Source organism: Mytilus trossulus, chromosome 10 (genome assembly GCF_036588685.1).
Source record: "Mytilus trossulus isolate FHL-02 chromosome 10, PNRI_Mtr1.1.1.hap1, whole genome shotgun sequence".
Taxonomy (NCBI): Eukaryota; Metazoa; Mollusca; class Bivalvia; order Mytilida; family Mytilidae; genus Mytilus; species Mytilus trossulus.
Genome location: NC_086382.1, coordinates 74,549,534 through 74,567,577, shown reverse-complemented (window position 1 = coordinate 74,567,577; position 18,044 = coordinate 74,549,534). Strand labels below are relative to the sequence as shown.

The 18,044-nt window shown below is 31.1% G+C and overlaps 1 protein-coding gene across 1 annotated transcript; it reads left to right on the top strand.

Annotated features, from left to right (window-relative positions):
• Window positions 1–421: 421 nt before the first annotated feature.
• LOC134688553 (uncharacterized) lies at window positions 422–17,881 on the top strand. Its single transcript, XM_063549353.1, has 5 exons — window positions 422–849; window positions 4,921–5,073; window positions 10,291–10,426; window positions 12,423–12,752; window positions 16,131–17,881. Exons 1-5 carry the CDS (start codon window positions 434–436, stop codon window positions 16,305–16,307), a joined length of 1,212 nt encoding a protein of 403 aa, XP_063405423.1. The 5' UTR covers window positions 422–433; the 3' UTR covers window positions 16,308–17,881.
• The last annotated feature ends 163 nt before the right edge of the window (window positions 17,882–18,044 follow it).

Sequence of the window (18,044 nt, the reverse complement as noted above, 5' to 3'; positions counted from 1 at the left end):
GTGTATCTATAAACTGGATAAAAATATTTACACTTTTTTAGAAATATTGATTGTACAGGAAAATCCACATTTTTTTTAAAAGGCCCTACTATGTGTTATAGTAGTCTCAGGTTGTAGCAAAACATTTTCACCCGCTTTACAGGGGTTGGGTGCTTTTTTCACCCTGGTACCTAACCAATAAGATTGTTAGATACTTGATTTATAAGAAACGTTTTCCATCCTACCTAAGCCAACATATTTTTTTTCAATGATTTTTTTTATTTGGGAAACCCCTTCCCCCTTTTTGTGTATTTTTCTATTACGGATTCTTGACTTCTCCGTTTCCAGTTTTGTTTACTTCAGTCTTCCTCTTTGAAACTCTTAAAAACACAATATTTTGTGGAGTGTTATTATGCACTTTAGAGGTAGAGACGCTTAATCAACCGCGATCGCTATGAAAAAAAAGAAAATGATGCTATCTGAATCGCTGTCCTGTTCATCAGCGTATTCATCTGAGGAAAGCGAAACATCTTCATCAGCCTGCAGACAGAGACGAAGAATTAGCAGTCGTCAGGTTACCCACAAGTCACCATTAGATAAAACAGTATCAAAATGGGAACGATTACAAGTACAACACCATCTAAAAATTCAATATGCCTCAACATACACAGAACAACCGCTAGATTTAATCACTAAGGTAGCAGGAGAGGTTTCCCCATTTAGCAAAGAACAAGATGAATACATCAAATTTGTAAACAAGTATTTGTTGTTCAGCATGCCATTGACTTCCTTCCATCATCAGAGTAAAATAGTTGAAGATTCACTCAGCACATGTGAAAATGACATAAAAGAACTTGAAGAAAGAGACAAGTGAGCCATATGAAATAAAATAGAAACAAATTTTTTTAACCGTTGACAAATGTCATTGATATCAGGGGTTAAAGAGTGTACATCATGTGCACAGAGCTCTAGCTATACTTTTCTATTTACTAGAACGGGTCTCACTATTTAGGGACAACAAGCGTCAACAAGCGACAACAAGCGACAAGAAGACTATTTAGCAACAAGAAAACATTTTTTTTTATTAGATATAAAGAAATTGGTATGTAATGTTTTTTTTTTAAATTTACGAGCAGATATTATATAGATAGACGAAGAAATGAAACATTTGTGAGGAAGAAAGAGATTGTGAAGTTTATATTAGTCTATTTTTTTTTTTCAACTTTTGATTTTTTTATTTCCAACAATCACAACATATACATGATATACATACAATATCATGAATATAATACATATAAGATAAATACAATATCATTTTTATAAATAAATCTTAATTGAAAATATTTTACATTTTCTATTGAAAAGATAAAGAAATAAAAAAGAATAAAAAAAAAAGTAAAATGAAATAGAAAATAAATAAATAAATAAAGAAGGAAAACAAAAAAACTGATTATTTTAAGGAAATTTTGCAGTTTTTGGTTATTATCTTGTATACTATTATAGATAGAGATAAATTGTAAACAGCAAAGTAAGATCTACAAATAAGTCATCATGATCAAAATTGTAAGAGGACCCCTTAAGGAGTTATTTCCCTTTATAGTCCATATTGAACAACTTTTCGTCATTTTTGTAACTTGTACTAAAATCTTCTTTTCTAAAACTATGGGCCAAATTTAACCAAACTTGACCACAATCATTACTAGGGTATCTATTTTAAAAAAAGTGTCAAATGACCCCACCTACCAACCAAGATGATTGACATCAGTAAATACAGTCACAGGTGAGCGACACAGGCTCTTGAGAGCCTCTAGTTCGTAAATCTTATATATCTTTTACAAAAATCTTCTCCTCTGAAACTGCAAGGCCAAATTAATCAAAACTTAGCAACAATCATCTTTGGAGTATCTAGTTTAAAAAATGTGTCCGATGACTCGGCCAACCAACCAAGAAGGCCGCCATGGCTCAAAATAGAACATAAGGGTAAAATGCAGTTTTTGGCTTATAACTCAAAACCCAAAGCATTTAGAGCAAATCTGACATGGGGTAAAATTGTTTATCAGGTCAAGAATTAGATCTATTAGACCTGAAATTTTCAGATGAATAGGACAACCTGTTATTGGGTTGCTGCCAATGAATTGGTAATTTTAGGGTAATTTTGCTGTTTTTGGTTAATATCTTGAATATTATTACATGTATTATAGATAGAGATAAACTGTAAACAGCAATAATGTTCAGCAAAGTAAGATTTACAAATAAGTCAACATGACCGAAGTGGTCAGTTGACCCCTTTAGGAGTTATTGCCCTTTAATAGTCAATTTTTGACCATTTTTCGTAAATCTTAATAATCTTTTACAAAAATCTTCTCCTCTGAAAAAACTGAGCCAAATTAATCCAAATTTGGCAACAATCTTTTATGGGGTATTTAATTTTAATAATGTGTGGCATGACCCGGCCAACCAACCAAGATGGCCGCCACAGCTAAAAATAGAACATAGGGGTAAAATGTAGTTTTTGGCTTATAACTCAATAACCAAAGCAATTAGAGCAAATCTGACTGCCCTGAAATTTTCAGATGGATCAGCCAACCTGTTGTTTTGTTGCTGCCGCTGAATTGGTTATTTTAAGGAACTTGTAACAAAAAACGGCAAAATTTCCTTAAAATAACCAATTCAGGGGCAGCATAGTCAGCTATACAAGGCCCAAAATGTAAAACAATAGACAACCTTCAAGTTCGATGCAATTCCGTCAAAAACTCTGGTTTTGGTGAACATCACATGATAATTTATGCGATCACCTCTATCTGGTAAATGACGTCACAAAGAAGCGCCTAATTAACAAGTTTTTTCGGGTGATGGATGAACTTGATTGTGGTCTATTCTTACGAGAAAACAAATGGCCTACATTGCCTATAATTGTACGTCATGTACGTACAAAAAATGAAAAAAAAAAAAAAATATGTACAAGATAAAAAAAAAGAAGACTTGTCTTGGTAAAATTGCCAATGAGATAACTGTCTACAAAAGACCAAATTATCCAATTATTTACAGCTATAGGTTACCTTAAGGTTTTAACAAAGCCCAAAATACATAGTCAGGTTTAATTATATAAATGGCCTTGAAATGTCAAATGTAAAATAATTCAAACGCGAAAACTTTATTCAGAATTAATGTAGATTTTGCGCAGAAACAAACAATAAACAGCTGCGCCATGAGCGCATGATACACCCGTCGTTTTATGCAATAATAATAAATAGTTTCTGAGATACAGGATGACATGTGAAAACACCTTATTTTAACAAAAAAATAACACCTTTTATAACTAAAAACTCTATAACTCATAAAAAAAATTTGAATCATCACCAAAAAGTATAAGATCTTAAGATTAATATAACTAAGAAGTGTGTAAAGTTTATAGCAATAATCATAAATTGTTTTTGAGATACAGGGCGACATGTAAAGAAACCCTCCCCTATTTTTTTACCCAACTTATACACATGTATGTATCTCTAGAATAAAATTTTGAATCATCACCAAAAAGTATACAGATCTTAAGATTAACATAACCGAGAAGTGTGTAAAATCATAAATTGTTTTTGAGATATGCCGCGACATGCAACACCCCCCTGTTTTAGTTAACAAGTCGCTTTAATACCTCAAAAAGTTTTAATATTATTTTCACCAAAAAGTATACAGATCATTTGACCATCATAAGAAACAACAATATGAAGTTTCATGAAATTTGGATAAGTCGTTCTCAAGTTACATGTACAGTGCGACATATTTACGCCGGATGGACGCTGACATTTGTTTACCATAATATGTCCCGTCAAAATTTTGACAGGTGTATAAAATCACTGCATTACAGTCTCCTGACTTCCGACACAGTCTGACAGACACATACTATACAAACATGATAATCATGATAATGTGATTGGGTTCACATGTTAGGGTGATCCCAAACATGCAGTTCTAGTTTGGTTACAAAGTCAGTAATTCTTTTGGAATACTTGACTCTCTCCCGTTTTTTTTTTTTTTAGCAGATTTGAGTTTATTAGTACATTGTGTATATATCATGTATAGGTTATGATCTTCGTAATAATTAAGTAAGAAAATGACGTTATCGTTATGCATTACATTTCACACGAAACAGAAGTCCAGTTATTTATTAAAATTGTTTTTGTCCTTAAGTTCTAATCATGTATAGGTTATTATATTTTTACATTGTTATAAAACATATTTTTTTTTAAATACCTTACAACATGTACAACACGGTACAATTTTCATTTTTATCTACCTGGCTGTCGAAGCCTGAAAACTAAAATAAAATATAAAGTAGTAATGGTGTAATGATGTAATTTCTCTGCTTTTTAAGTCAGGTGAGACAATCATGACAATGATGTTTCAAGTTTTAATTTATGTCCTTGTGTATATATATATACAGGATATTTATAGATTATCTTGGATTATCTCAACAAGATTGATTTTCTCGCTTGAGCTGGTACAGGGAAAGTGAGAAAAGTAATCGAGTTGAGATGACCAATGATAATCTGTTTATCGCTATTTTACCTATGACAACGTTGTCAATTTCAATGACAATTTCATTAGCAACGCCACATGGCCTCCTTAGTTTCTAGCGATAATTTTTCAATCTCAAGCTAGAAGCATGATATGAAAATTATCACAAAAAAGATCTAAGGAAAAATGCACAAAATAGCGATAATATACATATACAATATCTTTTTTATTTACAAATGTACATCTTCATTTTAAGACATTGATATTATATGGTCTTACATGCATACATGTATATCGATTAATGCATGTACAAACATCATGAACATACAAATATTTTACTAGCAGAGGGTTTTTAGGTTTTTACATGTGAACGTCATGTATAAAAGTAGACAGAACAGATGATTTGTAATTATTATTTTATTTCAGATCCTGGTGGGTTTTAAAGTTAAAGGTATTTGTTGCAGGAATTAGAGCTCTTTTAGAAGATGTAAAAGACTACAGAAGGAACAAACATCCATGTGACGATTTCTGTACCAGCTTTGTTGGAGTATTTGCAGACCTATGTTGTTTGAGAGTACAGTAAGTTAAGTATGTAGTAGGTTACAGGGAAAGAAAATACTGTTTTGGCTATCTTATAAATAAATTTTGTAAAATTTTGTTATGTACCCTTATATTACTATTATGGTACATGCATATGAATAAAGGGAGATGTCGGGAGTATATCATATATGTCCATGAGACAGTAGGGACCTTCTTTTGTCTTTTGATCACTAGCTTTTCTACAGAGAGGTTGTAAGTTCAAGCTATGATCTTCAACTCCAACCTTATTTGATTAGGATTGTCAAATTTCCTTCCAAAGGTCACAGTGCTGTCATCTGGTCATGGCAGCCTCATCCAATAAAAACTGACAGCCACAAAATAGCCAATAGATTTTTAAATAGTGCTGAAAGTGGCGTTCATCACCAATCAATCTATGAGACAACAACTAAATAAACAAAACAAAATTTGACAGATAATAAAGCTATTTAAGGGCATATCCAACAGTTTATTTCTGACGGTGAGAATTTTTTCCATTTGAGATATTTTATTCTTCAATTGACAGAGAATCGAATTTTGCCCAAAAAAATATATGTTGTCGATTTCGTTTTTGCAAAAAATGCTGCTGAAAATTGAACATTTTTGGAATTTTGGAGTAAAAAACGTTTTTTATTTAAAAAATTTAAATATGATTTTTTAATCAAAATATACTTATATAATTGGGCTCAAATTGAAGCAAAATAATTCAAGATGGTTAGAAAAATCTAACTTGACCATTTAAAGAATTAATTCTTACTCAAATAAAGCCAAAAACGTCATGGTTACCCCCAAAAACGGTAAGAAATGAACATTTGAAATGCACATTTTAGATTTTTTTAAATATTTCTAACGGTGTCGATTTGACCAAAGTAAGATATGTTATTCTTTGAAAAAAATGGAACGTCATAACGTTTTGAAAAATATTTGTCACCGTACTCGTTTTTGAGAAAAATCGAGTAATATCATACTGTTTACTCAATCCCTTCCGTAAGCCTCACAAATTGCGCCAAAAAGGACGTTTCGGAACGTAACGTTATAGTTCCCGCTAATTTTTCATAGGCAGTGCGACGGTGTTGCAGACAAATGTATTTTTACACTGTGACTTTGTTGGATAGTTGTCTTGACAGCAGTCATGTCGCCTCTTCTTCTTTATAATGGACCAGTATATGAACGAGATAATAATTCAGTTAGCTCTTCTATAGTGTTCGTCAAAATTGTGAAACCCGGGTGTGAATCATGCAAACCATTAACCCGAATAATTCAGTCGTTATATTCCGCTGATCTACGATTACTACCTAGCAAGTAGGAGAGATCGATTACGGGGAGGTACTGAATTATTCGGTTTAGCAAACCATGGAATAACAAACTATTAAAATAGTCCCCGGCTATCGTATACGGTATTTCATCCCTCTTCCTCTGAGTTCAGTATTTTTGTGATTTTACTTTTTACAACTAACGAATTACACGTTAGAAGTCCTTTCTGTGTGTCGTTTTATAGTACAAAGCAGGGGTAATTTTCATATTATACTAGAACACACCCGTGATATTGCGGGTCGATCCGTGACTGAATCAAAGTATATAACTATGCGTATGCCTTATTTTAGTATTGGTATTGTCATCTGATCAAGTCATGCCGATTATAAGATGCACAGTTTTCTCTGTTTTCAAAATCTTTCTGTTTGAACATGTTGAACCCGTCGACCTGGAACAATTATTGGTAATATTATTAATTTGCAAAACAAAAGGGCCGTGGAGTACTTTTTAACAGTATACAGCAAAATTCTAAATACACCGTTTGGTGGTGCGCCTGTCAAATGCGGAACATACAGATCATGTAGGAATAGGTAACAGTTGAATATACTATTGGTATCGGTGTCGGACTCGACTCGGAACTTCTTATTTATTGGCAGTATTAATTACGTGGAAAACAAATGGGACTGGAGTGGTGTAATTTTTAATCAACACTATTGTACTATATTAGTTATATATATGGTTGAATTCTTTGATTCATCGTTTTTACGTGATGACGGCTGACAAATTGGACCTCGTAATTTTAGTATTATAGATTTACATTTGAGGTTTTTCATTTAATATGCCACTTGACGTCCGTCGTCATTATTTATTTTACCGTTACTTTACAAAGAAGTGTTTGTCTTACACTGATTTACATTACACTGTCTTTATAATTTCACATATCAAAATCAATAAAGAGCACGTGAAATTTGCAACAAAACACTTGTCTAAAATCTCACCCACTCCGTATTATATATTCCTGTTGCAGTTTTGGCTTTTTCTCTTTACAGGCTTCTAGCTATAACAAAAATCTGTATGTTGACTCTTAGTGTTTTGAATTATATGTGTCGTTGGTTTGCTGACGTATTAATGTATACCTTTAAAATCTTTATCATTAAAAATGGATTGATTGGGTATAGAAATATTCCGTCTCTGGACTGCTACTGTCCAACAGTTACGTGTATATATTTGCTAAAATTGGGTGCGGCCGTTTAGCTGCTCAGATGTATAAATTTGCAGCCTCATTTAGTCGAAATAAAAATGTCGTAATATCAGATGCATAAAGTAAGGAGAGTTTCGCGCTATCTATACGCTAAAATGCCATCTAAATAAATGATTGAAGGGATAAAGGAACTACCAATAAAATCTATAAACAACAACAAAGGTCACATGAAAATTGAAGTTGCGCCTTTTGCAGTTGTAGATGAAAACATACTTTGATGAACAAAACAGATCAGTTTGACATTAACTTGAGCATAAACAAAACGACTGAAAAATGTTGAATGTTAAAATAAATTGTGGACATTTTTTCGTGTGTTTTTGCTTTTATGACATATTTACTATAATTTATATAAGTATATGAAATTGAAACTGTGACAGTATTTTTTTCACCTCAACGAGCCTGACTGCCGTGGTTTTACGCTTCAATATATTAGTTATTGCATATATACACAATGGAAATTGTTTTCTGTTCTACTGCCCTCTACATAGTTTGGTTGTATACAATGTAACCACTGATAAAGACTACTAGAGTGGGGCGCTCATATTCGCCGTGGACACAATTTCGCCGTTTTATAATTTTAAGGTGTAAAAACTTCAAAGGATGGTTGAAATGGAAGAAATATGCCGATAAATTATATTTTAAAAACAAATATGGTTATTTTTGAAAATGAGACATAATTTCGGAACTAACTGCAAAGGACCGAAAAACGGACATCGGTTTACAGCCAATTTCCTGAATGAAAAAAAAAATTCAAAGAAATATTTCTTAGTTATTTTCTTGACTGATTGCCCAAACTTTCATTTTTTTTACACCTTTCAAATGTCTGCTATTCATCTATAATGAAATTTATTTGATAAATATTGTTTAAAGCTGCAGTTATTTGGTTTAAAATAGATATGCAAAAACGGCAAATATGTGTCCCCCGTTGACAAAAAATCAGGAAATTTCAAACACCCTTTAATCACACTTTTCAGATGATTTTTCTCAAAACAAACACGTTTTCAAGCTACGAATAATTTGCATTTGAAGTTATCTTCATATAGAAATATCAGTATACTTCAAAAACATAAAGACCTGAACATAAACTGAAGAAAACATGGAAAGATATGGCGAAATTGAGCACCCTGCTCTATATTATTATTGATTATTCAAAAAAGTGAATTCAAAGAGAAAGATGCGGAAAGAAATTCTAAAATTTTCGTTTTGAAATAAGATATAAAATAAAAATAAAAAACCAAAACTGGAACACTGTTTGAGACAATTATCAGTTGAGAACTAATGATTATGCATCACTATATGAAACTGATGAATTGATTGTTGCCGTGCTCCAGTGGCAAATATATCACGCATATCTACGACGAGGCGAGAGTGGATCGATTGATACATTATCAAGATATAAAGAGTGTACTAGCGGTAAAACGTATGCCGTACTAGATAAAGTTGAATGATGATCAAAATCGTGAGTAAAGCTATCAGCCCCCCCCCCTCCCCATTTTGAATTATGGTATTTTGTCAAAGGCTGTTTTTTTTTCCCATCATGTTATGGACCTACTGACTGAAAAGGGCGTGTCTAATTAGTAAAGACACCTACACTGTTTTTTTTTGTGTTTTATTTTTAAATTATATTTGTTTCCTCATACATAAGTAAACACCAACATCGTCGGATATTTTCTACTTGTATGTCAGTGTATATATTACAATGTTTTCCTATTTCAATATTTTTTTATTACTGTGTCATCTTTTGTTTTACATTGTTTACCGGTTAAAGTTCATATTCATTTAAAGAGCTACTGTATATCTACATGTATTAGCACTTCAACGCAAAGCTAGATGCATGATAAATGCTATATTACGCCGTATTTATTTTTTCTCAAGAAACCTTTTTTTTTCATCTTTCTCAAGTAAAAACCAAACTTTAAGTTTTCTATCCTGAATGACAAAATCTCGGAAAAAGTTGATAAAGAACTAATTACAATTTGTGCTACTTTCTTATGCAATAATAAATCATTATGCATTTGCTCTCGTTGTTTTCTACTGTATTGAAGATAATTTAATAAAACGGAAACTTAAGTGAGTATGGTCTAGTAATGATTAAGATAATTGCAGTTCTTTTATAATAGACCAAATGGACAAAGATATCTTTTAGTTTTGAATTCTAGTTCTGCTAAATTATTCTGTATGATTTTTTGCCGATTCCCGACGTGCCATTTCCAATGAGGAAAGAAACCGCTCTTTCCAAACGCCCATTATGACGTCGTTGAAACACCGTGAAATTACGGGAAACAATAGACGACGTTTACGTTTGTTATTACCTCCCCTGAAACTGTTGGATATGCCCTTAACATTTCTTTATTATCATGATTATGCTCAAACCACTTCGAATATCTAATTTGTCATGATTAAAACATTGGAAAAAGAGTTAAGGGCATAAAATGATTTACCTGTATTAAAATTTTTTATCATGAAAATAATTAACATGGCTAAAATATGACTGTCATATCAGCTTATCATTTAAGGGTACATGGGATGGAGGGGAGCATTTGCATGAACAAATCTGCTATGTGAAGTGAAAACATATTAATGAATATTGCTTGTAAATACGAGGATTCATCTCTTGTCTCTAGTTTTAAAGCACTATTTGACATCTATTCCAGGAACCATTTAAGTAACATCACTCATACATTTGTCTTTATTTTTACTTTCAGATACTGTAAACAAGTTCGGCATGTAGTAATGGAAAATCTTAAAGATATCAAACAAGTTACTTCAGAACCAGATATTCGCCTGTTTAAATGTGGACTTGATCATGAATTTTCAAAAGTCATGGTTTCTGTTGTACAGGTAAATATATACATTGCAACTGTAGGGTAAACTATACAGAGTACTAATTGAAATACAACATCTAATATGCATGATTAACAGAAAACTTTTAACCAAAAGGTATTCTTTGAAAATGTACTTTTAATATTTTGAAGCCTTTAAAGGATGTTCTAACAGAACACATTTAGCAATTTCTCTAAAGATTGCTTAATTTTATAATTAAAAAAAAATTGCACTTTTTGCTGGCAGTTAATGAGGCATTTATAGCAAATTGTCAAAGAGTATTGTCAATCAACATTTTGCCACAATGCATTTATAATTAGTTCCTGGTGATCATAGTTGTAGAAATTTCATCATTTGTCATGACTTATTACACATTTTTTAACTGAAAATTTTGAATCATTTGTGAATTGAGGTCAAACTGACAAAGTGACATACACATGTATATCAAAATTTTTTAGGCATACAATCAAAGATACCTATTGCTATTATATTCAAGTAAGGACCAATGGATGCTTTGATATGATGTGATGCATTTCTTTTGGTATTTTTAGTCATAACCTACATACAGACACCTTTATGTTGCCTGTTACATTACTGTGAATAATCTTATAAATTTTATGGTTTTACTGTCTACACACCTAACCTTATGAGGCAATATTTAATCCACTGTAAATACAAATTCCACCTGATTTCTATTACTCCTGTGTTCACTATCAGATATAAATAAAAATACAGAGATGAGGCATGATGAAGTGGGCATGACAAAATTTTAGACAACTATGCACTAGACCCATGTAAATAATGTGTAAATCTTGCAACCATAAGCAAGATGTGACAAAATTCATAATCATAAAATCATCAGCCTCTGTGGTAAAAAAGGGAAAGACAACTATGGCAGAAAGCAATGAAGAAATCCGTTGATTTACAAAGTCCTACATGGGAAAGACACATACATGTACAGAATGTTACAGAGTTAAACTCGAGTTTGTGCACTCAACCATCCACCTAACCTGAGATAGTGGTTTAACAGTAAATCATATTAAAGAAAACAATTAAAGCTGAACACATAATTTAGAATGTTTAGAATGGGCTTGATTCATCAAATTTACACAAAGAAAAAAAAGTTAAAATAAAAAGACAAAAGATACAAAGCACTATGGTACTCTCTGAGCACCCGCAGATACTAACAGCTACATTACATCTATTTGTTTCTACAGACACTGGCATAGCTATTGAGAAGGGAAAAGGGAGTCACAGTCAAAATGGAGAAATCAATCAAAGTTAGCAATCCTACATTCCTTTGTTGGCATCATCATCTCTGTGGTTAAAGTTTTTAAAATCTTAATAACTTTCTTAAACTATCCTGGATTTGTTTCAAAATTGGACAGAAGCTTGTTTAAGATCATAAGATAGTATCGAAAAGTAAATTTTGTAAACATTTTGCACCTGTTTATCCCTATTTTACTTATGGATGGACTTTTCTTCCAGTTATCATCACATACAGTCTGCAGTTAAAGTTTTTAAAACATTTATTAGATTCATAAACTACATGTATCTTGGATTTTTACCAAACTTTGACAGAAGCTTCTTACAATCAAAAGATAGTATCAAGAGGAATATTTTTATTAATCATTTTGCATATTTGTTGAGCCTGCCATTAACTGCAAAAGTAGGCACAACAGGGTTCCACTGAACCCTTGAACCCTTACAAATATTTTGTTCTAAATATTTGTATAGAAATTCATGTTTCAACCTGTATATATTAAAATAGAGAGATAGATGCTTCAGATGATAGAATTAATTTCTTGTCAGAAGGTACTAAAATGAAGTCAAGGAGAAAATTTACAGCTTTTATCATCTCATCACAGTTCCAGTACATTTTGAACAACTTACATGTATACATTAACTGATTACATCATTCATTAAAGGATAATTCTTTATATGAGATATGTTCGAACTTCATTTTAAATTTTAGCCTTACACCATGTATATGTGCTTCTCTTTATTAATGCAGGTGAATTCAGATTTAACATACAACCCAGTCATTCCTTCAGGTAAAACAAAGAAACGAAGAAAGACATTTAGAGAAAGATCAAGACTGTCAGGATTCAGAAGTGAAAATGTACATTCAAAATGTTCTACCTCAAGCATGGAAACAATAGAATATGTTGATACAGAAGAGTTATCTATAGTGGTAGACCTAAATGATAGAGTTCTGGGTCAGCATGCAGGAGAACTCTTATTAGATCTGAACAACAAACATAAAGGAGACGATGAACAACATTCAGAAGAAGAACTTAGACAGAAACTCACAATGACGGGGATGATTGTTGATGGAACTAGAGTAAGTTGTAGAGATGTTTAAATTGTACATAACATCCTCCTGAATATACATGAAGTGTTTGCAACTAGACCTTAGCAATCAGTAATCAATCAATTAAATTCATCAAAACCTGTTAGGTGAGAGTCATTGTTTGACATATTTCTTGACAACACAAGTACATTGTCTTATATTAAATGTTTTCTCAAAATTCCTTTTTTTAAATGGTAGGAATAGTTTAAGAATGGTTTGAAAAAATTATAATTCCACAGTTATCCATGTCTGGTAAAATAAAAAAAAATAAAAATAATAAAATAAAACACAGCCTGCTGTAGGCAATTCTTTATTTTAATTGTTTGTTAATTTTATTGTACTAGTACTATACCACAATTGTCTGTTGTAAGCATGATGGTGTCTAGAGCTAGAAGATTAAATTTGACCTTATACATGTTATAACTAGAAATCAAATGATTTCAATGAAAGAAGCTGTTGAAACCAGAGCCTGGATGCTGGTGAATTGATCAGTTAGTGTAATTATCTACAGTGGAGTCCCAAATTTCTTTGCGACCAGTGATATTTGGTATTACCTGATTTTCATCATATCAGCAAATTTACGCAAATAAAATTGTTCTTGTATACTGTGGATTCATTATTATTCATTGGATACCAATTTTTCGTGGATTTTGTGGGTACAGGTGAACCACGAAATTAAATGTTCAACGAATAACATATTTTCTATAGGTTTGTATGCAGACTTTGCCAAAACCACAAAATTAAATTTCAACGAACATGTAATTTTTCCTCTATCCACGAAAATTGGTACCCACGACAGTAAATGAATCCACAGTATTGTTTAAGTATTCATTTTTGGGACAGAAAAGATTAAAATTGTTAACTTCAAGAGTAAATTTATAACAACAATCCAACATTATGGTGACTTGAAAAACACCGGTATCACTCAGATTACATTTCTACCTTGACAGGTAAGTTTGTATTTAGCCTATGAAATACTTATTTAGCCTTGAGAATTGAAAGGTCAGTTTATCCCATTCATACAAAAGAAGTTTACCTATGAGGGTCAGAATGGGGTTTACAGAATAGAGAATACATGTAATAGCAACAAAAAAATAGAGAAAAGAGAAAATGATCAACAAAATAAAATATAGAGAATACTGTGGTGCAAAAGTATAAAGAATACTTGAAAAAGGTAACTTGAGTGACTGTAATGCAATACTGATAATATAATGATCAATGTACATAATTGATAAATAATCTTGTAACAGAAAGACTATATAGTAAAATCATTTTCATGAACATTTTACAGAATGAGAGTTACTGTCATGACTTTTAAGGCCAATAAACATGTTAAAAGGAAAATGCCATAAAAATTTAAAGAATATAGATATTAAAAAGACCCATGCAGGTCCTCATGTCATTTACATTATCAATATATAGGACACATCATTGTTATTCCAAGACTCATCTAGTCAAACTGGTTTTAAACTAAACATCTAGTCAAACTGGTTTGATATAACTGATAGTTTGTTGCCCTAGTTGTATATTTCACAGTGACCCTATGTGTTTGTGCTAAGAGTACATTGTAATGTCATATTTATTGATTTTCTGTTGGGACATGACCTACATTGTTAACATGAAAAACAGTGGCTTGAAATTTCAACTGATATAAGTATAATAAAAAATGATAAATTAATATTTGGAGTTTTATATCCTGGTTGGTGATGTTTTTTGGGGATCAAGATGTTTTCTTCATTCTAGTTTATATTATGATTATTTTAACCTTCAACATTGTTCAATGCACATTTTTAGATTGAAAAAATTTCAGGTTTTATTTTAAATATTTTGCAACTAAATAATAATTTGTCAGAAAAACAAGACAGTGTAATAGATAACCTGCAAGCATAGGCTATTTCTATAAGTCAAGCAGATAGTTTTTTTTTAAATCTGAAAAAAAAACTACCATGTAAAGAAATATGCAATTTAAAGGCCTTAAATAACCCCTAAAATTCAACATTAACAGATTTTTAACAATTAAATCAAGATGCACAAAGTTTTAAGTAATGGTCAGAATACAGGGTTCTTTTGTACTTTAACAATATCACAATAACAATCAAGTGACCTTAATTTTGGACAAGGTAAATGGCATGAAGCCAAATTTATCAACTACTATTGTATGAATGGGAAACTGACCTTTCTGTTCTCAAGGCTAAACAAGTATTTCATAGGCTAAATACAAACTTACCTGTCAAGGTAGAATTGTAATCCGAGTGATACCGGAGTTATTCAAGTCACCATAAACCATATATTTTAGCCTATTTCCATTAGAAAAATTACATCATCAGATAAAATTTGTTTCATTTAAATAAAATTTTAATCATATTGAAATAAATTTTGCTCTGCATCCGTGCACTATGTTTTGTTCAAATTCAACTTTATTTTGTACTATAAATTTTTCCATTATTCCAAAAAATTAATTTTTTTGAAGACATGCTCTAAGTCACTGGACATTTGAAGAACTCTCAAAATGAGGGTTTCCCTAATTTTTATGGCCCCGCAACAAAGTTGTCGGTGCCATATAGTTTTACCCTTGTCTGTCATTCTGTAATTCCATCATTCCTCAACAAACCATTTCACAGAGTTTTTTCCTAAACGCCTTCAGATATTCGTTATGTGAGTTGATAAATTGTTGAGTTACAGATCAAGTTTAAGTTTTTTTCTGCTGACTAAATTTTGCCGAAATTAAGAGCTATGGATTTGATGAATTGTTGAAATCACATTTATATAACTTTTTTTTTCTAAACGCTTTCAGATATTGGGCTTATTTTTGGTATGTGTGTTACTCATGAAAAGTTACAAATCAGGTTAAAGTTTCCTTCTGCTTAGCTTATTTTTGCTGTAATTTCGTCTTCTGACTTCCAATTTTTTTTGAAAATCTCAGTAATACGAACCTTTTTTCTAAATGCTTTCTGATATTTGGCTGATTTTTGGTATGTGAGCTAACCATGATGAGTTACAGATCAAGAAAATTGTTCAAAATCACAGTAATATGGACATTTTTCCATACTCCTCCAGATTTTGAGCTGATTATTTTATATGTGAGTCAACCATCATGTGTTATTGAAATTTCAGATTTTTCAATTTATTGAGACGGGGCCATTCGTTTTGCTTTTACACATCTAGTTTACATTTATTACACAAAATCTTAAAGATGAAACCATACAAACAGAAGATTTTATGAAAAAAAGTATGTAATGAATTGTTTTCACACAAAATTTTCTGATTATTGGTTTCATTAGTTTAATAAAGAGAAGTAACTGTGTGGATACACCAAACTGCACCGTACTATTTTTATTTTGGAAATGATTGTAAAATTTATATTTTTAGGTTTTCTTCACATTGCTGGAAATGACAAGAAAACATTACCAGAAACTTAAAGATAATGAAGATCTTGAAGAAGATGATAAAGCTATAATATACTATTCAAATCCTAAAGACATTCTTATGGAACCAGAACGCAGGACGTTAATCAAAGATTTTATGTCACTAAATAATATTGAATAATATTATGTTTTTTTCTAGTCTTAAATAATGGCCATAGACCACAATTAAATTCTCTATTAGTTCTTTATAACGTTTTGTTTCGTTAAAAAAGTTGCACCTCATCTTTTTGTCCAATTTTTTGTGTGTGTAAAGTACAGTTCTAGTCCCAAAACTATATCTTAAATTCAGTAAGATTGCTCCTCTGTATTTTACAAATTCTGCCAATACACATCCATACCCCTATCATTTTTTCCTATGGACAAGTCAAAAGATGTTCCCAAAACTGTAAATATCACCTTTTTGCACCTGGCCTAATCACTCTTTCCATATCAAAATCAGTTAAAATAAAACATTCAAAAGTTTATTTTTATTAAATTAGCTCTCTTCTTTCATTTCCACCCAAGACAAATAAAGAAATGTATGAGAAAGGGAAAGAAAAAAAATTAAGAAAAAAGACACTATAATTAAAGGGAACTATATATTCATGGACAACGAAAAGTGGGATCATTAATTGTGGTCTTGGGCCTATTGATATTCATGCTATAACCATGATTATGAAGAATGTAAATACATTTATATTCAGTGTTTTACATCTTTTATTACTGTGGATTTTTTGTTTTGATACCAATTTTCATGGATTGAAGGAAAATTGTATTTTGATGGATATTGAATTCCTTGGTTTTTCCTAAGTCTGTATATTTCATATGCCAACAGACTATTTATCATGTTTGTACTCTGTTAAACATCTAAAAATGTGGTTTAAGTATGCACATAATAAAATGAAAATAAATTCCACAGAATAATGAATCCACAGTAACTTTAATTGAATGTTTTTGGTGACTAGAATGGTCATGGATTTTAAGCCTAGGCTAAAATCTCTTTACTTTAGTTTTCTGATATTTATCATTATTACAGTTTACATTTTGTTCAAAAATTATTAAACAAACTTTCTAGTCAAGTGTTGTTTTATTTAATATAATCACAATTTAATTGAATGACAGGTCTTGTGTCAATGCTTTGACACCAAGGTTCTGACAATACTTTGTTCTTATTCTTTTTTAAAGATCTGGTTTGCTTGCAATGATACACAGCTATAAACATGACTGTGTACATTGTAGTCAGGAATTTAATTGCTATTTTCCAAATCAGAAAGTAGAGAGAAGTGTTGTCAGATTCTAGTTAGCAGATTTTATAATGTAAATTTGAAAATTATTGTATGCATTTATCGTAGCTATTTTTTTTAAGAATCTGCAAAAATGCGATTTTGATTATTACATTTCACAGAATATCTGCTTGCTGATATAATAATCAAATATCACATTGCATACATTATTATTGTAAAACTGACACATCATTTCTGGATTTACAATATTACAAAAGTCATTTGAAAGCTTTCCGATGCTTCGATTATAGATTAAAGTGAAGGATCAAAAAGTCTAGAGAACATTTATCAAGTTATTCAAAAATATTATCGAGTTTTTGAAAATTTAGATATAAATTTTTATACCCAGCTATATACTGTTAACATGTTGTGATAGGTGCAGAATTTATGTATTGATGTTAATGTTTTTAATAAATAAAATATGTGAATTTTCTCTTCAAGAGTTTTTTGCTAGAGTCAAATGATATTTTGCCATCTCCTTGCATTTGCTATCTGTCTATCATTAACAGATTTTTTGGAAGGTCCTAATAATTGGTTATCCCCATTAATAAATTTGATATTTTGTGTATTATTGCCCCTCTCCTTCCCCCCTTTTC

Excerpts from the sequence above, each read along its gene's own strand:
- LOC134688553 (XM_063549353.1), top strand. The coding sequence starts at position 434 with ATGAAAAAAAAGAAAATGATGCTATCTGAATCGCTGTCCTGTTCATCA. Across the intron at positions 5,074-10,290 it reads CTATGTTGTTTGAGAGTACA|ATACTGTAAACAAGTTCGGC; the intron begins GTAAGTTAAGTA and ends TTTTACTTTCAG. Across the intron at positions 10,427-12,422 it reads TCATGGTTTCTGTTGTACAG|GTGAATTCAGATTTAACATA; the intron begins GTAAATATATAC and ends TTATTAATGCAG.